Here is a 17,358-nt window from a genome sequence, read left to right on the forward strand (position 1 = left end):
GCTCACAGGAAATTCTTTATCTACAGTCTGTGCTGGCAGGTGGCTGCCCTATGTCAAGAGTCACATCCAGGAAAAGAACATTAGGATAAAGATGGAAAATGGAGCTGAAGACAGATCAGACTTGTGGGAAGAGAACTTTCATTGACATCCTGAAAAGCAGGTCTTCACACTCTTTTCAATCTGCTGTCAGCCAGAGGTCCCTGGGCATGAAGCAGCTTAATGGTTTCTACCTCTGCGGTACAAATGGGGCCGCTGGTGTAGTCCGATGGCCAATCAGTCACTCGCCTAGTAACACGGCTGAGGCAGAATGGCTTATTTACTTAGAGTGACATGAAGTCTCTCAGGAATGCTGACAAGAACAAGGGCTGTCATTAGAAATTGAAATACTAGATCAGGAAGATGAGCAGGTACTTCATATTTCTGACATTTTTTTTTGTTTTGAATCCCACAATGCGAGAGGTAAAGAACTTTCTTAAGGAAAACAGAAGTTTTCCAAAACGATTCAGAAACGATGGAAAGGTCTTGACACCATGATCTCACTATAGTCTCATGTTCTAAATACCTTATTACTGTACATGTAGTGTTTGCCAATTTGTAAAATCGTAACATTTAAAAACCTGGTTATCAGATGAATGCTAATATGCCTGCATTTAACGCAATATGCAGCAAGCTAGGCCTCTGCAGAAAAACAGGTACGAAGGACATACACACCCCAAATTGTATGCACTGGTCACACTGGTCTCAGGCAGCAGCTACATCCGGCACAGTCAGGAATCTTATACCTTTAGTCTTTGAAATGCCTGTCAGTCTATTAACTAAGCAAACAGCTGCCAATGTCTCCACACACCATCTCCCACCTCACCGTGGCCCAGCCACCTGTCCTCGGTTCTAGAACTAAATAAAAAGGGGGAAAAAATGATTCCGTGATCCCAGCCCACAAGAGCTTGTGGTCTCTTCAGAGATAGATAATCGGGGTTAGGTACACACGAAGGACCTTGAGAAGGACCTTGAGAAAGACGGGAGCGAGAGAAGGCCTTTGCTCAGTCTTGAGAGATGAGCAGCGGTAGCCACGTGAAGGTGACAGAGGTACGAGGTCCAGTACAGCCAGACTGAAGTTGCAGGGTACAAGCAGGCCAATGAAGCATCAGGTTGAGGGAGCAAATATTAAAATGGAAATGTAGCTGTATCTTATATTGCATGTTAACTTTGAATGTATTAATTTGGTGGGGAAGAAATAGGGAACCGATGAACGGTTTCTGGCAAGGAGAGGGCCAGGGCCAGCGAGTTTTCCATTTCAGGTGGGTCACCTTGGTAGCTTTCCAAGAGAGAGCAGGTACCAGACTTACAAGGAAGAGCGCATGTCATTATGGAAGGCAGGCTGCCCCCTGAAAAGGTGCTCCCTTTGCAAAGCTCCATAATTAAATGAAAATATAGGAGGTGCATCATTTACTTCATAATAATGCAATTATGTTGTATTCTCAAAAGTCACTAAAGACCCACGGAAGTCACCTTAGGGGAAAAAACACCAGGTATTTTAAGGGCAGGGAAAAACTCAAGTTTGGATTAAGGATAGGAATGACAGAAGACTCCAACTGTGCTCAGGGAAGAAAACTAGAGGCCTGCTTTCAAAGGGAAGAATCACGTGTACAGAAAACCAACTTGTCACCACCTGGCACTAACCCACAGGTTACGTTCTACTGGGCCAGTCCAAAAGCTGCCAAAAGCAGCCAGGTTTGCTGTGCTGACCCCTGACTGTGAGCAGACACATAAACGCTGTGTTACCTTCCAGCTCATTTCATTCTCTCTGGTGTTGCAAACCAATCCTTACGGCCATCACAGGATGGTTTTCTGACTCAGACTGGAGGGGCTGCTGTGGTGTCAATGTGACAGTTGCTGTTGCCTAAGCGGAGAAATGAAGCAATGCTGCTACTGGGCTCCAGTGTGTACAGATGTTCTAAGTTCCGTTACTAACATATCTCACTGAATATGACAACAAACTTCCACCGCAATTTAAAAAAAATGTTCACCTCATCTTTGTGCCGCCTGCCATCACCACCTCAAGGAACTGTTGACACTAAGAAAGTAAACATATTTGGAATAATCACTTAACCCGCTCAACAGTTTATTTCTAACACCACATTTTATTATACTCTGAAATACAAGCTACATTTTTACAAAATAGAAATTCCTTGTGTAAGTGGAATAAATTGCTTTTATTCTGTATAAGCTGAATACGCTGATTTGTTTTATGAACACTGATTTTATAGGAATGGTAACAATTTTCTTAAAGTTAACTGATTTATTGAGGGGGAAGAAGGCAGTTTACAAAAGTCTGTATGCAGAGATAACCCTGGTAGTGTATCGCAAACACAGAGGTATAAACTTGAGTCAATGATGCAAACTTTAGCAAAAACATTTTACAGGTAGTGAGTTTCGGTGTTTATAAAAGAAAGCTGAACTTGTAGTAAAGGGCTTTCGTACATATATGCATGCTCGTAATCTATATGCATATATACAGGTTACACTTTGAAAGAGCCCACTATTAGAATCAAATTTACAAAACAGGTTAAGTTAGTGTTGACTGACTTTTAACAATAAAAGGACTCACTGTAGGTTTTATCTAAACCGCTTACCTCCCAAAGTAACCAATTTACGTACAGTTTTTAGGTGCTTGCGGTACAAATGCAAGTACATCTGTACACAGTGATGCACGTGTGACCTAAACCTAGCTAACAGCTGATGCTACTCCCTAAGTCAGGCTTACTCACCCTTTTCCAAGTCTTAATAGTTCTTAGATCAAATATGTAGCAGTCTTGCTTAGGGTGTGGGTGATAACAGGGAACGGGAATGGAAATGGTATATACCCACTCAGCTATAGCTAAGGCTTCAACATGAAATTATTAAAACCCGTTTATAACCCCACTCAGTCCCTTCTACAAGTTTAGTAGTAACTTTACAGACGTTACATGTCATATTTCTGTCTTCTTTGTGCCGGCTCCTCTACAAAAATTCTCTTCGTATCAAATCCCGATAATCAAATCAGAATGCCAGAAAATTCAACCCCTTTTTTCTCATCTCTAACATGGCTACAAAAATTTTCATTAGCAATGAGAGAACTTGGAAGAAAATAACATCTACATATTTAAAAAGAAAAGGAAAAAACCTGACATTTGCAAATTTACTTGCAATTACTTTTAAAAAAAGAACAACATGATTTCTGTGGCTTCCTGTCCGTCAGCCTTCCAAGGTGTGGATTATTTAATTGCGAAACATTTTCTGCCTATATTCTAGTCTCCTAGACTATTATCTACCTTTTCATAATGAATTTGCTTTATCCTGACACAGTCAAACCCTGGCATAAACTAGTTAGGCGTGGACTTTCTCTTAGCAGCACATAACGCTTTTAAAGGCAAGTGGTTTCTTTTCAATGAAAACCATATTCCCATTCCTACCTGTTAGTTACCGAGGTAACTACAACCATGTATTGAAAACCATCCCCACAGGATGTGTCCTAACCCACAATGCCATCCGACCTACCTATCCACCAGCACCATGATGTTAATATTCACTTACCACCGACATGTAACCAGACAACGTCTGAGAATGTTCCAGTTGCTACAGAAGAAACAGTGCCTCATGTCAGTGCAATGAACACTGAGATTACTAAGTATTCTCTGCTCAATTTTAGTAGCACCTCATCAGTGATAAACCAGCATCTTGTCCAAATCGTCTCAACTTTTCACTTCGACTGAAACAGATTTTCTTTCATCACGGGCAGCACGAAGCAGCTATAAGGATTAGTAACTTGATTACAACGACCCTAAGGTTCTAGTGACAGAGGAACAAAAATCATGACCGCACATCTCTCCACTGCCTCTACATCATGTAAGGAGGAAACAAAGTCTTCAAAAAACAAGTGCCCAAGTAGCTTTTTACTCTTTTCTAAAATTTATCGACATAGGACATTATAGAGGATTAGTGCTAACTTCACTTCTTTATTCTCCCCTTTACTCCTTGAAATCAGAGTTTTTAGGGGCAATGTCCCAGGTCATTCCTTCCATTCAAAATCACCAGTTCATTAAAAACAGATTTCCTGGGCCCTATCCCGAACCTACTGGTTCAAATTCTCAGGAAGGAAGCCAAAAAGGCCTGCATTTTTTTAAAAAACAAGCGTATTCACCATCAAGTCTGACAACCACTGTGCTGTATGTTATACCGCATTATCTGCCCGTACTGTAAGTTTTAGTTGCCTGATATTTGGGGCAACTGTTAGAAGGTGAGTACAAGATTAGCGTAAATAATTTAAGTTTTAGGTGAGTTAGATTCTAATTCTATCACCAACTATCTATGTGAATTATGTTAAAGAACTGTTATGAAGAAAAAAGTATACAAGAGTGTTCTGGAAAACAAAGGTTGGATTAGACAGTATTTAAGATTTATTCCAGATCTAAAATTCTGATCTTATTTTTCTTTGTTTTGTCTACTCATATTGACAGGGGATATACTGCAAATACAAGTTTAAGGAAGTAATAGGTACCAAAGCTATTTCTAGTCTTGGCAGACGGCACATAAAAAAGAGCTGATTTGCTGATCCGATTTCGATTTCTATTAAACACAAACTCCTCTGCCACACTTATCCTTAAGTGTTCATAACCAGCTATTCTGTTTAATCCAATTGTCTCCCTATCCATTCTGCTGTAACTGTATTTATATTGCAGAACAAGAAATAGCTTTGCTAAACAAAGATTACTTTAAAATGTGGTATTACCCGTAATTTAGTATGTAAGGAGGAAAGGGAGAAATCAGGTGAGTATTGAGACTGAGGGATTCCCACAGACCCATTAACTCAAATACCATAACTCATTCACATCAACACCATCAGATATTTTGAGTAAAACTACACTGCAATCCGCTAGGTCTATAAAGTAAATTTGATTTGACTGTATGCACATTTGATAAAAATTAGAAAATTTAAAAAGACAACAGGTAAAATGTTGACAGCATTGAGGACAACAGGACCTCCATGAGGCTGGGACAGGCCCTGGTCTTGGCTACCATCATTCCACGTGCGTCACCTGGCAAGGCCCTACACGATCCAGGTCCCTCACTCCCCCCGCACCCATCCATCGGTGATCTTGACCCTTGCTCACTCCTGCATCCAGGCCTTCCCATCTGCTGGGCCTTCCGCTGGGAGTGCCCTCACCTACGTGCAGGGCTCATCCCCCCGCTTCCTGCGAGTCTGCATTCAAATGTCATCTGACCGAGTTCTTACTCGGTCTCCTGTCTCAAATTTCAAGCACCTCTTCTCTTTGCAGTTTTTTTCCTTAGCACTTACCACCATTTAATAAGCATTTTGCTTCTTTCCCCCATAAGCTTAAGCTCCATAAGGCAGGGAATCGTGTTTCATTGACCAGTGTGTTCCTACTGCCTCGAACAGGGTCTGGCACACACGTGGCACTCAGTGTGGATCAGTGAGTAACCGGGTATATCACAAACTATGTACTTTTCACTTACCTGTATCACCCCACTACCTGTACTAAACTGGAAACACACTCCACGAAAAAGTATATGGTTTTCGATGGAAAGACCATGAGGGTGTTAACACTGTTAAAAAATAAAGCATGTTGCCCTCACCAATGACTCATATAGTATTCAATGCTCAAAATTTCTTTGGGGTTCTTCCAGAGAAAATGTACTAGAGTAAGCAGTTCAAATTTTGTCCGAAGTTGGGATGCTTATAAATGAAATTGCTTGACTTACTCTTGGTTTTCAAACGGTTTCGGCTCCACAGGCCGAAACCAATGCCATGCCTGGCTTTATAAATCTCTGGCCTCCCTCACTCTACCCAAGTTCCTGAGGCTCAAGATTTCTTCTGAAAGGATGACTGACCTGACGAGAAAAGAAATTTCAGGCCCTTCTCTAAGGCAACATGCACAGACAATTAGGACCCCCTCTCCCCCCGCCCAAAAAAAGGAATCTGAAAATTAAACAGCAAAACAAAAAATACTTGGATATCACACTGGTTTTGATTAGTTATATAACTGCTATTCCTTCCAATAATGTAGATAATTTAGGAACAAGTCAGATTTAGCTCTCATGACCATACTTAAAAAATTACTACCATATCATATCGATGAATAAACGATCAATTTCAAGGGCATGATATAAAAAAAGGAAACTTTTAAACACTAATTATTTAGTTTGGGGTAAAGTAACAGTTCTGACACTTGAGTACCAAAGCTAAGAAAGTAACACTGAGACTGAGCAAGGACACAGAGTAAAACGAGACCCCGCCTGCAAACAGCCCTAAAACCACTGGAACTGGGAGAGGTCCCGTGAGAGGCATAAAGGGGAGTGGGCGGCACGGCTGGAGGAGCAGACTACCCTGCAGGGGTATGGAGCGGGGCTGGCAGGACAGTACTGTCATTCTAAGTGGGGGCAGTTAAAGAAAGAACAGAACATGGACATTCTTTGCAGGGTGAAGATCACAAGCAAATGCATGCATCCATCAATCTATCAAATTCTGAGGGTGCATTCCCCGCCGGCCACCGCCCCCAGCCCCCGACTTCTAGGCAGCTCAGTCACATGGGAGAAGAAAACAGACAACTGTAGTGATCTGATGGAAAACAGATCAGACTCTCAAACATGCTCATGAGACACGGTGGTTTTGGTATAACTAGCAGGATCTAATGGATGCCTCAGCCATAAGCAAATAACCAAATCCAATTGCTACACAGTCAGCCGTTGACCGAATCACACAAGATTACACAGCTTTCCTGGAAGTGGCATATGAGCTCAGTTTGGACACATCAGTAGGAAACTGAAGCTTCCCAGGTTGGGTAGAAGAAGGAATGGAAATACAAGGGATATTCAGACAGTGCAGGGGTGTGCAAACTAAAACCAAGAATATGCAACAGAGACTGTACGCGGCCTGCAAAGCATTCTCTCTATGGCCCTTTACAGAAAACGTTTCTGACCCCTAGAGTATTCTTTGTGCCTAGAGCTTAGGGACACAGTGAAGCCGTGACAGATGGGACTCACAAACTTGCCTGAGGCTGAATTATGCAAGCCCTTAGATAGCAGGTGAAAGTCAGACTTGTTCCCCTTTTACGAATGTCACTACTCAACAGGACTGAGGAAAAAAAAAAAATCAAGGATTTTATATTTAAGTAACATTTACTGGTCACATACTGAGTCAGGACTTAAGTCAAATCCTCACAATCCTGAGACGTAATTATCCCAGAGTTATAGATGAGAAAAAAGTGCAGAAGGAGTAAGTCACTTATCCTCAAAACACACCAGTATTAAAATATAAAATATTGGAACTGAGATTTTAAGATTCTAGATTCACATGTTAGTTAGTATCCTTTCCACTATAAAACAGTTAGTTGCCTCTGTGGTAGAATAGAAATGAAAGAAAGTGATCATTTGTAACTAATAAATGGCAAAATAATAATAAAGCCAAGAAAATGCATCCAATTCCTTAGCACATTTCATGGGCACTGAAAATACATCCCCAACCTCAGCTAACTTAATGCAAGTGTTCGTTTGCAGTCAATTACGTCACAGAAAAGGTCAAGGCTAGAGTACAAACGATCAGCACAGAGTGGCAGCTAGGGGAGGAGCACCCCAAGCCTGCGCCCACGGTGGTGTCGCACACAAAGGAGGGCACACGCTCATCTCGGCGCCTCACTGATTCTCTGGGGCGAAACAGGATCGATGACCTAACTTACTAAAACATCAGCTTCTCTACACGGATGGAAGTACCAGGACAAAAATCCCCGCTTTTCATGCTGTGCAATTTCGCACCTTGTTATTATAAACCCTAACAACGTTACTGTTTTGAGATTTAAATTAAAATGGAATTAAAATCCGAGAACTTCTGGAAGGAAGCCTCTTAACATACTATAGTTTGTATCTTCTGCCACCGTCATCACTTTGATTCTTTTTAAAGTACTACTGACAATACTTAAGAGAAACGACTACTCATTCAATTTAAAACTTTTCTATGAACTCTTATGCTCTCAAAGCACACATTTTAAAATTTATACTAACAATTTTTAACTAGTTGATATACTTTCCTCAGACAGAATCCTTAATCTGGAAGGAATCCGGAAGGACTGAGCTTATAAGACGACGACTTCCTGCAGGATTTGAACCTCGCATCCTAAATGCATATAAACTGATGCTCCAGCAATATTAAGTACTGCTTTCTGCACTTTACATATACAGGTACACAATTCTTCCAAAACCCTTGGAGCCAGATATGTTTCTGAATTCTGAATTTCATATTTTAGCATACAATATAGATATACGATCTATTCTGTAACAGCCTCAGCAGGAACTGTGCTAGCATTCTCTAATTAAACATTATTTCTGCAGGAAAATACGACCATTCCTATTGTAAGTTCACTGTCAGGTTTTGTACCACTGAGTCTCGCGCACACACACGCACACACAGTTTTTATAGTCTTCTGGACTGGAAAAAATAATTGTGTAATTAACTCATTCAACACATAACAGCCCAAGAGGTGGATATTATCATCGTCCCAGTTTTACAGACAGGAAAACTGAGGCACAGACATCAAGTATCTGCCCACTGTCACACAGCTAGTAAACAACACAGCCAGGATTTGATCCCAAGGAACCACCATGCAATGCTGCCTCTAATGTTCGTAAAGCATAAAGTATGTGCAACAGGTTACTGTTATTTAGAGCTTTTGTACTTGCACTGCAGAGCATGGTTTTTTAAATCCCACATATAGGCATTGAAGGTGCTTTTCCTAATCCTTTTTGATAAACTGAAAATTGCCTTTGGACAAACAGTATTGTTTTTAAAACATCTTTTTGTGTGTGATTTTAGCTGCTCTGGGGGGGCAACTGAATCCTATAATCACAAGAAAAAAGAAAGTCAATGAGATAGGTATGAGAAGCCTCAGTGCAAAAACAATGAGAAATTCCAATTCTGAAGGCAGAGCAAAGGCAACATTTAGAAGACCCCAGATTAGCCGAACTAAGACCCGAGACTAGCCAAACTTCAGAATATGTATGCAATGCTAACAAAGCCTGGGGCAAAGGGACTAAACCTGAATCCAATTCTACTGAAGAAATCAACCATACACTGACCCTAATACGCGTATCCAGGAAAAAACAATCTGAAACAATCTTAGCATCTGTACAATGAAAACAGTTTGAAAGCTCCCAAGTTTAAAGAATGACTGGATCAGCACAACGTGCCAGTCTTCCTACACCTACAGCAGTTGTAAGGGTAGCTGGTTTCTCTGTAATTATCTGCATTTGAGAAAAACAGCACCTTCAATACAAATCAAGAGTCCCTGAGGCAAGAGGCAAGAGATTTGGATTCCAAATAAGCTTTCCTACTTAGGAAACTGATGATAATATTCTGATTTCAGTATTGTATCTTCCCATCCATACACAAGAAGAACTCAACAATTCAACTTGCACATTCTCTGCTTGTCAGAGTTGCTTTATTAAAAAAAATCATTTGTTACACACCCAACTCATTTGCCTGAAGTGGGAGTCAGTCGTTAAATGCATGGGAACTGGAGTCTGACAGGCCTGGGTTCCAATCCCAGCTTCATCACTCATGAGTGGAATGAATTTGGACCAAAAACTTAACTTTAGCCCCGCTTTTCTGATCGGTAACAGGGTGCTATCACGACTTCACAGGCTGCTATAATGAGGTATCGTATCTAAAGCACTTAGTAACACCTGATCCATAAAAAGTACTAGTACAGAATAGCTACCACTGTTAATTGCCTTAATGAGTTAGCAATGTGTGTGATTTTAGCTGAAATGGGGGGCAAATTTACTGAGGTAGGAAGAGAAGCTAAGAGTTCAATTAATTTCAGAAGCAAATCACGGGGTGGCTCCAAACTAACATCTGTGAGTAAATCATACCTCCAATTTTCCCGCAAGTTCCCAGACATTTCCCAAATAAAGTCCCCTGGTGTGTAAAACGATCTCACAACAGAATATGCACAGCTGGGGACAAAGGGACACCAACCACATCAATGCTGATGACCCCTCTTATTTAAGACCACACGACTTCCTGGCACAGAAACCGTTATTTTGTTTGTTTAGCTTTTATTATCTTTTCTCCTTGGTTCCTCCAAGGCAAAAATAACTGAAATCCATATTGTTATGGGACAGTAATAGCAGGTGTGAGTATAAACTTCTCTAGAGCTGGTTACAAAGGAAAGTAGCTCATGTCTCACACAGACACACTCACTCCACCCAGAAATGTTCTGCCTATTTTTGGAAATATCAGTAATAGCTATAAGTCAGAGAGCTGCGCATTAATCTGGACGAGGAAGGAGTAACGTGTAGTGGGCAGATCAGACGGTAAATTAATAGGCAGCACTGCTCTGGGTCAGTGATACATGTCAGAGAATGACAGTGATGATGTAGCTAACCGGAGCAGAAAAGGAAGGTGAAAGGGGCAAGAACAGCCAAAAACACTTAAGTGCTGAGCTAAAGTAAAATTTCTACCTGCACTATTCATAACCGCCATGACATACCCCCATTTTAAATGTTTATTTAAAATTTATCCAGAAAATTTATACAGGACAGTCCAATTCTTTTCTCCCAGGCTCAGGGACACAATGACAATAATAATTCAATGTTCTGCAGTTAATGAATATCACAAATCTGAGGAATGAAACGTTAAAAAAAAACCCTGTAGTTATCAATGCAAACCATCCTTTCTCTCCATTCCACATAGAGAAAACAGATTTTTTTCCTATTAAGACGGCAGAGCAGGTACACTGTGTTCCCCTCCTCCCAGGACCACATCAATTACAACTAATCCACAGAGCCACCAATACTGAGAATCACCTGACGTACCGCTGAACAGAAGCCCTCCAACCAGACATACAGAAGCTACGCAGAGACTGGGAGGACAGGCAGAGCTAAGGAACCGGCTGGCCGCACACCTGCGTTTGACCATTAAAAACCAGGAGGGATTATCTCGGCTGCCAAGATCACCCCCCTGAGAAGCGAGGGGTGCCAGCCCAGAGTTTCAGGGCAGGGGAGAGGTGTCCCCAGAACCTCTGGCTGTGAAACCCAGCGGAGACTGTGGCCGAGTGAGCGGAGGGCAGCTGCACTCCCTGATGCTCCACTTAAAAGGCCTGTGCACAGACTTACCCGCTGATGGAATCCCTCGCTCTGAGCTCCGGTGCTGGGGCAGCAGCTCCAAAGGTGCCAGGGACACGTGGAGAGGAACTGAATTGATTAGCTTCAGGGTGAGGGCTGAAGGGACAGCTGTCTCCTACATGGAGGAGCTGGCGGAAGCCATCGTTTTTTGTTGAGCCTTCCCCTCCCTGCGTGCAGACGCACGCACGCAGACGTGATACCTGAGTCTCCATCAAATTGGCTATGACCTGACATCTGCCCCGCCCTGGTTCCCTGAGACCACGCCCCACCCAGCTATCTGGCACACTGAAGCTGCTTCCAGGGTCTTTTCTGTATAAACAGCCTGCCTTGGCTCATGCTAAGACTTTCCTAAAACCTCTCAAAAGTTCACAAAACCCAAACAAGCATCATGTGGCTTCCGCATACTCCATACCTCTGGCTGAGCAGCCCTAAGCCCGGCACTAGCGGCAGCAGGCCTTGGCTCGTGGCTTAGCCTCTCAAGGCAGCTCCAGGCAGCAGAGGTGGTGGCCAGCTCTGAATTGCTTTCTGGGTCATTCCCGGTGGCTGTAGGCAGGGCACAGACTGTGGCTGAACTTGGCCTGCAAGGGGTCCCTTCCCAGGAGGCTCAGGGGCTGGCAGGCACAGTAGCCAGCTTCAGACCAGGCTGGAGCTTCACCCGACCACCTCCAAGGATGACACACCCAAAGGGCAGACTGGGCAGGCACCAGAGCCCTGCTAAAGCAAACCCTGTTCTGTAGGGTCAGCCCCTGCACCACCGCTTCTCCACTGTAGTCACGGCCAGTCCTCACAACCAGTGAGCCTGAGGGTCAATCCTTCCCATTGCCTGCAAAGAGCAATCAAGTCTCAACTACAACAGGTGGGCACACACAACCCACAGAAGGAACATACCTGCATTACCCAGCTCAGGTGACCAGGGAGACTGAGCCACTGAGTAGTCCCACAGGACATCTACTACATAAGGCCACTCTATGAAGACCAGGAGGCATAGCAGCTCTACCTAATACATAGAAACAAACACAGGGAGGCAGCCAAAATGGGGAGACAAAGAAACATGTCCCAAATAAACAACAGAACAAAACTGCAGAGAAAGAACTAAACAAAATGGAGACAAGCAATCTATCAGATGAACAGTTTAAAACACTGGTTATAAGGTCAGTGATCTCAGGGAGAACTTCAACAAAGAGATAGAAAACATAAAAATGGAGACAGAAAACATAAAAAAAAACCAGTCAGGAATAAAGAATACAATAATGGAAATGAAGAATACATTATAGGGAATCAACAGTAGATTAGATGAAGCAGAGGACTGAATCAGGAATTTGGAAGATAAGGTAGCAGAAAACATCCAATCAACAGCAAAAAGAAAAAAGAACCCCCCAAAATGAAATAATGATGGAAAACTTCCCTAACTTGGCAAAGGAAATAGACACACAAGCCCAGGAAGCACAGAGTCCCAAACAAAATGAAGCCCAACAGGCCCACAACAAGACACATCACAGTTAAAATGCCAAAGGTTAAAGACAAAGAGAATCTTAAAAGCAGAAAGAAAAAAGGAGTTACTTACAAGGGAGCTCCCAAGACTGTCAGCTGATTTCTCAACAGAAACCGTGCATTCCACAAGGGATTAGCAGGAAATACTCAAAGTGATGAAAAGCAACGACCTACCACCAAGATTACTCTACCCAGCAAAGCTATCATTTAGAATTGAAGGACAGATAAAGAGCTTCCCAGACAAGAAAAAGGTAAAGGAATGCCTCACCACCAACTAGTATTACAGAGAATGTTAGAGTGACTTAAGACAAAAAAATAAAAAAAATAATGAATAATAAAATGGCAATAACTACATATCTATCAACAATTACTTTAAATGTGAACGGATTAAATGCTCCAATCAAAAGACAGGGTGGTTGAATGGATAAGAAAACAAGACGCTTTCATATGCTGCCTACAAGAGACTCACTTCAGATCAAAAGATACACACAGACTTAAAGTGATGGGAAAAAGATATTCATGAAAATGGAAATGAAAAACAAAAAACAAAAACTGGGGTACCAATACTTATACCAGACGAAACAGACTTTAAAACAAAGGCAAGTGACAAAGAAGGACCCAGTAATCTCACTTCTGGGTAATTATCCAAAGAAACCCAAAATGCTACTTCAAGCCGACGTGTGCAGCCATATGTTCACTGCAGTACTCTTTACAATGGCCAAGATGTGGAAGCAGCCTGGGTGCCCGTCAAGGGATGAATGCACAAAGAGGTGGTGGTACATATATACAATGGAGTATTGCTCAGCCATGGAAGAGAATGGGTTCTCGCCATCTGTGGCAGCATGGATGGACCTGGAGGGTGATGTGTTGAGTGGAGTGTCAGACAGAGAAAGACAGATGCAATGTTGATTTCGCTTAGGTGTGGAATCTAAAGAACCAAATAAAGAAATAACTCATAGATAACATTTTGATGGTTGCCAGTTGGGAGAGGAGATTGGAATGGGTGAAAAAGGGGAAGGAATTAAGAAGTACAAACTGGGAGTTACAAAATAGTCATGGGGATGTAAAGCACAGAGAATGTAGTCAATAATATGGTAATAACTATGTACAGTGCCAGGTGGTATCAGACTAGTCAGGGGGATCAGTTCTTAAATTATACAAATGTCTAACCGCTATACTGTACCCCTGAAATTAATATAAAATAATACTGCATGTCAACTATAATCGAAAGATTTAAAAAAGGGAGAAAAGGTGAATAAGAGATTCAAATTTCCAAATATAAAACAAGTCAGTCATGGGGATGTAATGTACGGTATAGGGAATACAGTCAATATTATGATGGCATAGGATAGCGTCAGATGGTTGTTGGACTTAATATGGTGATCACTTCTTTCGGTATATAAATGTTGAATAACTACTGTGAACACCTGAAACTAATATAATATAATATATTAGCTATATTTAAATACAAATCTAAAAAAAAAAGATAAAGAAAACAATATTTCTTTAAAGTGGCCAATAATTGCCAATACTGAAGACTAAACTTGTTAGTTAGCAACTGAGTGGCTTAGGATACAAGGCTGAATTATCAAAATTGAACCTGATGTCTCAAACCTATGTACAGCCATCTAAGAGACTACTTGATAGCAGAGTTCAAAGAAGTAGATTATCCCACTCAGGATTCTTTGAAGACGGTGAGGGAATTCTGGGAAGTCACTAGGTGCAAGTGATTACAGAAAGCAGGAGACAGATGAAGAATCTATGGTGAAGGGAAAAAAAGTGGATTCCAGGACTAAACCTTAAAAAGAAACACTGAAAAAACCACGTACCTTTGGAAGAAGCAAAAGGTTAACTAGAGTGCTAAGAGAACCAAAACGTGAGACCTGAGAGTGGGAATCTGGAAAGAAAGCGAGACCAAGAGCTAAGCTAAGACAGAGAATAAGGATAATGTTAAGGTGACAGGGAAGCAGTACTTGGGAGTGGCCCTTCAGGACAACAGTCTAACCTACTTCTTCAAATTCCCCTCTTTACCAATAAATCTATTGTCTTTAGACCAAGTACATTTTACAGTTCTATAACATAGCCCAGTATACGAGGAACTCCATTTGGCTCAGCAAAATTCTGAATCCTACAACTAAACAAATATAGCCAATAGATAAACATACTTTAGATATAATGTATCCTTTAAAATACAGGCAAAACTAGTACTAAATTTTTTTTTTTAAAACCAACTTCTATTATAAGTGTTATTAAGAAAAAAATTGCTCTTAAGTGACAAAAATGTTTCCTTATTAGAATCATGGAATTTTAATTATACAGTGGTACCTCGATTTTCGAACGTCTCCGTTGACCCACATTTCGGTTTACGAACACCGTAAACCTGGGTAAATGCTTCGGTTTTCAAACATGCATCGGAAGTTGAACATGTCACGTGGCTTCCGCTGAGTGTAAGATCCTGAGGCCTAGCTGTCGGCTGTTTTCCAATGTTTCAGAACTCGAAGGGTCTTCCAGAATTGATTACGTTCGGAAACTGATGTACTGCTCTAAGACCCTATAGATTATTTACAGATAAAGTAACTAAGACTAATCGGCTAAACCTGTTGCAGATTATAAAGCTCGTTAGTGGCAGAGACGTGCTGGGGCCAGGATTCTTGTCCCTGGGGTAGGGCCGTGTACCCGACTTATCACCTCGGTAACAACAGTCTCCCTACCTGTTAGGACTGAGAAAATTTAACATAGAGAATGCAGAATTCACTAATTTTTTCCCTAAGGAGAAAATTTTAGAAATTCATATAAGCAAGAACTTAATTTTGCTTTTTCCTTCAGTGTTCAAGAACAAAAACTGTAGCCTGTAGCTCTCGGTAAGCAGGACACGTGACAACAACGACATGCTTAAACGAGCTCTAACAACCTGTAGCGGCAGGGGCTAGTATCACCCTACCACCATTTTCCTTATGACCAACCCTACACTTCATGTGAAAGGACCAGAAGGAAGGCACTCAATTCCCATGCTTTTGGAGGCTGAAATGCTGGCTGGTTTGCCTCCCATTCACCCTACCCTCAGCTGTGCAGGCAGAGGAGTTCCTCACTACAAACAGTTACTAAATAGATATGGAATATATACGTATTCATTGACTCTCTCAGCAGCTGCCCCAAACCACTGAAACCAAAGTAATCATGGGGATGTGAGACGAGAGATTTTCTAATAACGAGAAAAAAACAAAAACCCCTACAAAAACCAAACCGAACCACCAGTGCTGTACTTTCATGAATCCTGCTGTGGCAAAAGCAGCAAGAAGTGGAGTTGGCCTTTCATTAATAACTCTTCTCATCTTCACAGGTTAGCCTTCAGTACAGTTAAATTTGCAGCATATTAAACTCAGGTGTCTATGTTTTTATACAGGAATTTGGAAAGTAAGGACCAAAATCTCAGTGCAATTACAAATATTTCCCACAAAAAGAACCGAATGGGAAATCCCTGTGAGCAGTAATTTCTCAACATTCTCATTAAAAACTTAAGAAAAGGGTAAATAATCCAAACCTGTTCATAGAAAAATTGTATTTACAACTCCATTCAAAAGCAGTTTTTAAAAGCAAACAATATTACACTGAAGTTAAAAAAATCTATGCTCACTCAAAGTTGCCAAGTCTGATAAATTATTAACAGAATACTGCATTGAAAATAAGGCAATAACCAGAGATATCCCATAACAACTCTGCACTCCCACAACTGGGTAGAACTGATCTATCTCGTAGCAAGTTCAGTCCACTTCAGCATGTCTGAAATCCTTAAGGACAGAGTGATACAACAGGATCTTCATTAGACTCTTAAAACACTTTGAAGGAAAATACCTTCTAAAGCACAAAGAGGTAAAGAGGTATAATCTTTCAAAAAGATCCCCAGTGTTCAAAATTCAAGAATGCAATATTAATACACAATGGGCATTGGCTGACTATATGCAATGCAATGGTAGCAAATTGATTTATTTAGTACTTTTTCCATTCCATGTCATCAGGAGGATTGATTTCAACTTTCCTTTTACCTACATCAGACCAGTTGGTGCTCAAAACTGTACCACCAGACTCCATCTGCAATAAGAAATAGAAATAGATTAATTCTCGATATAATCAAAACAATATTTTTCACCATGTTCGCTCACATCTGTCCTATAAAGCACTGCATCTCCCTCTGCTAATCAGCACAGAGGCATATGTGGCAAAACTACTCTCAGGTGAAACTAAAACTGGCTCCCAAAGAGAATGATGATGTCATCTCTTTTACCGAGGACAGTGAAGACCAGGAAAGTAAACCTGTACCACTTGGACAGAACTTGAAGAGCCCCTTCTTAATGCTCTCTCTGTACCAAATATATGCAAGTATATGCTGGAGTTTTTTTTAAATCAAAGTGCACACACACAGGTACACAAAGTCAATGTCTAGGTAAAGAACTGGTTATCTATTTACCATCAACTGCATTTACCACCTACCAACAACCTTCGCATATTCATAAATACATTGAAAAGACCTTCGGGACATTTGTTATCTAATGCAACACAAACCCATTGACTTGGATCACAGCAAAGACTAGTATGAATTACTAAAATCCAAACATTTTTAAATCATCAGCTGTGTTACTGGCAAATGTATAAAGCTACCCACCCTATTATTACACTGAAACTGCACTATAACCC

General features: G+C 41.2%; 1 protein-coding gene across 1 annotated transcript in view; it reads right to left on the reverse strand.

Annotated features, from left to right (window-relative positions):
• Positions 1-3,929: 3,929 nt before the first annotated feature.
• The window catches only part of SUGT1 (SGT1 assembly cochaperone of MIS12 kinetochore complex), a 49,772-nt gene continuing 36,343 nt past the window's right edge, over positions 3,930-17,358 (reverse strand). The window contains exon 13 of the mRNA XM_019755296.3: positions 3,930-16,755. Coding sequence (XP_019610855.1) covers positions 16,654-16,755 — 102 coding nt within the window. The 3' untranslated portion in view covers positions 3,930-16,653. The remainder of the gene's footprint in view (positions 16,756-17,358) is intronic.

The sequence above is a fragment of the Rhinolophus sinicus genome, chromosome 16, assembly GCF_057876585.1.
Source record: "Rhinolophus sinicus isolate RSI-liver-muscle chromosome 16, RSI-T2T, whole genome shotgun sequence".
Lineage (NCBI taxonomy): Eukaryota > Metazoa > Chordata > Mammalia > Chiroptera > Rhinolophidae > Rhinolophus > Rhinolophus sinicus.